At 42.4% G+C, this 5,544-nt stretch overlaps 1 protein-coding gene across 1 annotated transcript; it reads left to right on the top strand.

Moving 5' to 3' along the window:
• The first annotated feature begins 2,398 nt into the window (after window positions 1-2,398).
• LOC115114014 (solute carrier family 22 member 14-like) lies at window positions 2,399-3,955 on the top strand. The gene is made up of 5 exons (XM_065013636.1): window positions 2,399-2,773; window positions 2,872-2,975; window positions 3,156-3,310; window positions 3,454-3,622; window positions 3,817-3,955. The coding sequence occupies exons 1-5, from the start codon at window positions 2,399-2,401 to the stop codon at window positions 3,953-3,955; spliced, it is 942 nt and encodes a 313-aa protein (XP_064869708.1).
• Window positions 3,956-5,544: the final 1,589 nt, after the last annotated feature.

Below are 5,544 nucleotides of genomic sequence, written 5' to 3'. Positions count from 1 at the left end.
AGTAGGGGCAGTGTGGGAAGTGTTGGATGAGAGCAAGAGGGAAAAGGATACAAGGTAGTGGTCGGAGACTTGGAGGGAGTTGCAGTGAGGTTAGTGGAAGAACAGCATCTAGTAAAGATGAGGTCGAGCGTATTGCCTGCCTTGTGAGTAGAGGGGAAGGTGAGAGGGTGAGGTCAAAAGAGGAGAGGAGTGGAAAGAAGGAGGCAGAGAGGAATGAGTCAAAGGTAGACGTGGGGAGGTTAAAGTCGCCCAGAACTGTGAGAGGTGAGCCGTCCTCAGGAAAGGAGCTTATCAAGGCATCAAGCTCATTGATGAACTCTCCGAGGGAACCTGGAGGGCGATAAATGATAAGGATGTTAAGCTTGAAAGGGCTGGTAACTGTGACAGCATGGAATTCAAAGGAGGCGATAGACAGATGGGTAAGGGAGAAAGAGAGAATGACCACTTGGGAGAGATGAGGATCCCGGTGCCACCACCCCGCTGACCAGAAGCTCTCGGGGTGTGCGAGAGCACGTGGGCGGACGAAGAGAGAGCAGTAGGAGTAGCGGTGTTGTCTGTGGTGATCCATGTTTCCGTCAGAGCCAAGAAGTCGAGGGACTGGAGGGAGGCATAGGCTGAGATGAACTCTGCCTTGTTGGCCGCAGATCGGCAGTTCCAGAGGCTACCGGAGACCTGGAACTCCACGTGGGTCGTGCGCGCTGGGACCACCAGATTAGAGTGGCCGCGGCCACGCGGTGTGGAGCGTTTGTATGGTCTGTGAGTACAGGTGGGGACTGAGCAAGCACTCCTGAGGGGCCCCCGTGTTGAGGATCAGCGTGGCGGATGTGTTGCTGCCTACCCTTACTACCTGGGAGCGGCCCGTCAGGAAGTCCAGGATCCAGTTGCAGAGGGAGCTGTTTCGTCCCAGGGTCCTTAGCTTAGTGATGAGCTTTGAGGGCACTATAGTGTTGAACGCTGAGCTCAGTGGTGATAAGTTAACCTCTTAAGTCGACCCTCTACTTTTTTGAACATTCTGTTAAAAATGGCGCAACATTTCAGCGCCCTGCTACTCATGCCAGGAATATAGTATATGCATTTGCTTAGTCTGTGTGGATAGAAAACACTCAGACGTTTAAAAAACTGGTTAAATCACTGCTGTGGCTTTACCAGAACGGCATTTACATCGAAAAGCACAGGAAAAACTGATCACTGAAAATGGGAAAATATATCCATGTGCTACTTGATCCCATTGATAAAGGTGAACCACAATTAATTGACTGAGGTTGCAGTACCTACAGCTTCCACACGGTGTCTAGAGTCTTGTCATTTCCCTTCGAGTTTTTTCTTGGTCAAACACATGCAGGACACCGTATCTAATCCGGTCTAGGACCGGATATTTTCGTTGAGTTTCTAGCCGGACATTTTTCCAGACGGACAGCTAATGATCTTTACATCGCCTCCTGATGAATTTTATCGCTTATTAACGTTTACTAATACCTAAAGTTGCATTACAAACGTATTTCGAAGTGTTTTGTGAAAGTTTATCGTCGACTTTTTGAATTTAAAAAATGACGTTACGTTTTGAAACGATGTTTTTTTTAGTTTATCACACAGTCTACATATAACGATATCTAGGCTTTATATGGACCGATTTAATCGAAATAAAGACCCAAATAGTGTTTATGGGACATCTAGGAGGGCCAACAAAGAAGATGGTGAAAGGTAATGAATGTTTTCTATTTTATTGTGCGGTTTGTGTAACGCCGAAATGCTAATTATTTTGTTTACGTCCCCTGTGGGTCTTTTGGGGTGTTGCATGCTATCAGATAATAGCTTCTCATGCTTTCGCCGAAAAGCATTTTAAAAATCTGACTTGTTGCCTGGATTCACAACGAGTGTAGCTTTAATTCGATACCCTGCATGTGTATTTTAATGAACTTTTGAGTTTTAACTAATACTATTAGCATTTAGCGTAGCGCATTTGCATTTCCAGAGCTCTAGTTGGGACGCAAGCGTCCCGAGTAGAAGCAACAGGTTAATACCTTAATGTCTCAAATTGGCAAACTTTAAATGTCATCATAACAAAGAAATGTCACAACCTCCTGTGGTAAATTGTATAATGTTGATTTGCTTGCGTCATTTTGAAACTCCCAAGCGGGATTACAGTGTAACTAAAATATTTTGGGGCACAACATTTAGATATAAAAAAAAGTTGTATAACTAGGGAACGGACAGTGCAGAATGGTTATATTCCTTCTAACTGTTCTTCTTAAAAATCCTGTTTCTACACGTGCTGAATCATGCTGAATGACTGTGGGATAGTAGAGTTAAACATTAATTTATCTTGCATAAAGGCTTCTCTGACAAAGCACCTTCTTTCTGAAGCTCCTCAAGCAGATAATTTCTTTGCTTCTTGAACATGGCTGATTTTGGCGAGATCCTGAGGTCCATTGGAGACTTTGGATTATTCCAGAAGCTCATACTATTGGGACTATGCTTCCCGAATCTTGTCCTGCCTTTCCACCTGGCCAGTTTGATTTTCATCCAGTCAGACCCTGAGCGCCACTGTAACACTGACTGGATACTTAGAGCTGGTTCCAATCTGAGCAGTGAGGAACAGCTGAATCTGACCGTGCCCCAGCAGGAGGATGGAACCTTCAGTAGGTGCCTGATGTTTACCCCTGTAGACTGGGACATTGACATCATCAGGGAGCATGGACTCAATCAGACCACTGACTGCCAGAATGGATGGGAGTACAACAATATAGTGTATGAAGCCACCATAGTCACTGATGTAAGTAGGAATAGATGAGTGTTTTTTACTAAACATAAGACTGTATATTGTCATGTCATTAATGAGCTTGTATGTTATCTGATTTTATTTTGTTGCAGTTTGATCTTGTCTGTGGCAAAGCTAACGGTGTCGGACTTGCACAAACTGTGTTCATGGCTGGCATTCTTCTTGGTTCACTCTTGTTTGGACCTTTTGCTGAATCGTAAGCACACTTGAAGTTGTGAATAACATGTCCTATACTTCTTGGTTTCTTTCTTTCTCTTTGTAAAAAAACCCACCACAAAACATAAACAAGTAAATCAAGAGGAACATTCATCAAACCTTCAAAAGGAGGTTTCAAACCATTTTAACCAACACAGTTTTCTCACCTTTTCTCTTCCAGATTTGGTCGCCAACGAGCAACTCAGATACCCATGGTTATTATGCTCATTTTTACTGTAACGACAGGCTTGTCTCCAAACTTTTATTTGTATATGGCATCCCAGTTTTTAGTAGGGATCGCATTAGGTGGATTTCGAATCAACTGCATTGTATTAGGTAAAGTGATGTCCATTTCAAATAGACAATGCTCTATAATAAAATGTAAAACAGAACATGAGATAACAGAACTCAGTCAATGATTTGTCAGTCAGCCGGTTATATTAAGTTGTTTACCATTACTACATGTTCCTTCCACACAGCAACTGAATGGGTCGGAGTGACAAAACGTTCTTATGGGTCTTGTTTGAGTCAGACGTTCGGTGGAGTTGGCCAGTGCATCCTTGCTGGCATGATCTTCTTCATCCGAGACTGGAGACTTGCTCAGTTTGTCATGGCTGTACCAATAGCAGTGGTCGCAGTGTACATATGGTGTGTCCACGTGTCGTCTTGGACCAATATTAAAACTATTGAAACTGATGAAGACCTTAGGGGCATTACAAAGACAATCGGAAGCACTACAAATTGACACAATTCTTGCGAGCATTACAGCACCCAAACTGAATATTAATGATTATCAATATTAATTATAATTGTAAAATTGTCTGCCTGTTCTGTTTTTCCAGGTTTATTCCTGAATCAGCCAGGTGGTTATTGGAACAGGGGAAAACAGAGGAAGCTAAGAAGTTGATACTCAGGGTAGCAGCCATCAACAAACGCACAGTTCCAGATACAATTCTAGAGAAGGTAAAGTGCATGATTTAGGAATTTGTTTAAAGGCCAGGGAGCTGGCCAGCCATTGTTTGCCAGTGCTGTGAAAAGATAGTGTAAAATCCTGAATTTGAAGAATTTATCTGCACGTGTTAGCTGGCTAGCTAGCCAGACAGTTTTAGAGGAAATAAAACAAACATAGAATTTAGCTGCCAATATGCCAACATTCCATTCGGACAATGCAGTGAATCCACAGCCATTCACTGGCTGAAATTGCAGCAAGTACTGATATTTTATCATACCTTAACCTGTTGCTTCTACCCGGGACGCTTGCGTCCCAACTAGAGCTCTGGAAATGCAAATGCGCTACGCTAAATGCTAATAGTATTAGTTAAAACTCAAAAGTTCATTAAAATACACATGCAGGGTATCGAATTAAAGCTACACTCGTTGTGAATCCAGGCAATAAGTCAGATTTTTAAAATGCTTTTCGGCGAAAGCATGAGAAGCTATTATCTGATAGCATGCAACACCCCAAAAGACCCACAGGGGACGTAAACAAAATAATTAGCATTTCGGCGTTACACAAACCGCACAATAAAATAGAAAACATTCATTACCTTTCACCATCTTCTTTGTTGGCACTCCTAGATGTCCCATAAACACTATTTGGGTCTTTATTTCGATTAAATCGGTCCATATAAAGCCTAGATATCGTTATATGTAGACTGTGTGATAAACGAAAAAAACAGCGATTTCACAACGTAACGTCATTTTTTAAAATTCAAAAAGTCGACGATAAACTTTCACAAAACACTTCATAATACGTTTGTAATGAAACTTTAGGTATTAGTAAACGTTAATAAGCGATAAAATTCATCAGGAGGCGATGTAAAGATCATTAGCTGTCCGTCTGGAAAAATGTCCGGCTAGAAACTCAACGAAAATATCCGGTCCTAGACCGGAGGAGATACGGTGTCCTGTATGTGTTTGACCAAGAAAAAACTCGAAGGGAAATGACAAGACTCTAGACACCCTGTGGAAGCTGTAGGTACTGCAACCTCAGTCAATTAATTGTGGTTCACGTTTATCAATGGGTTCAAGTAGCGCATGGATATATTTTCCCCATTTTCAGTGATCAGTTTTTCCTGTGCTTTTCGATGTAAATGCCGTTCTGGTAAAGCCACAGCAGTGATTTAACCAGTTTTTTAAACGTCTGAGTGTTTTCTATCCACACAGACTAAGCAAATGCATATACTATATTCCTGGCATGAGTAGCAGGGCGCTGAAATGTTGCGCGATTTTTAACAGAATGTTCAAAAAAGTAGAGGGTCGACTGAAGAGGTTAAGGGAACATTTTGACATTCGCCATATGGTTAGTGAGAAAGTCCATATTGCAATTGTACGGTCCCTTACCAGACGTCCGAAAACGTTTGTAAAATTTGCGGACGGCATCGTGGCCGTGCGGCAGGGCCGGATCTACCAGGAAGTCATCAAACGAACTCTCTCGGACATTCGGTTTCCGTTTTATAAAATAATCACATTTTGGTCATTTTTCCGCTGTCCCGATAAATCCCACAAGAGGGCGAATGGAATCATATTGCAAATGTACAAAACATTGCGAATCACGACGTTGCCTTATC

The sequence above is a fragment of the Oncorhynchus nerka genome, linkage group LG9b, assembly GCF_034236695.1.
Source record: "Oncorhynchus nerka isolate Pitt River linkage group LG9b, Oner_Uvic_2.0, whole genome shotgun sequence".
Classification (NCBI taxonomy): Eukaryota; Metazoa; Chordata; class Actinopteri; order Salmoniformes; family Salmonidae; genus Oncorhynchus; species Oncorhynchus nerka.
This window is presented reverse-complemented; position numbering and strand designations above follow the sequence as displayed.

Coding starts and splice junctions, on each gene's coding strand:
- LOC115114014 (XM_065013636.1), top strand. CDS start 2,399: ATGGCTGATTTTGGCGAGATCCTGAGGTCCATTGGAGACTTTGGATTA. Junction 2,774..2,871: donor AAGCCACCATAGTCACTGAT/GTAAGTAGGAAT, acceptor ATTTTGTTGCAG/TTTGATCTTGTCTGTGGCAA. Junction 3,623..3,816: donor GTGGTCGCAGTGTACATATG/GTGTGTCCACGT, acceptor CTGTTTTTCCAG/GTTTATTCCTGAATCAGCCA.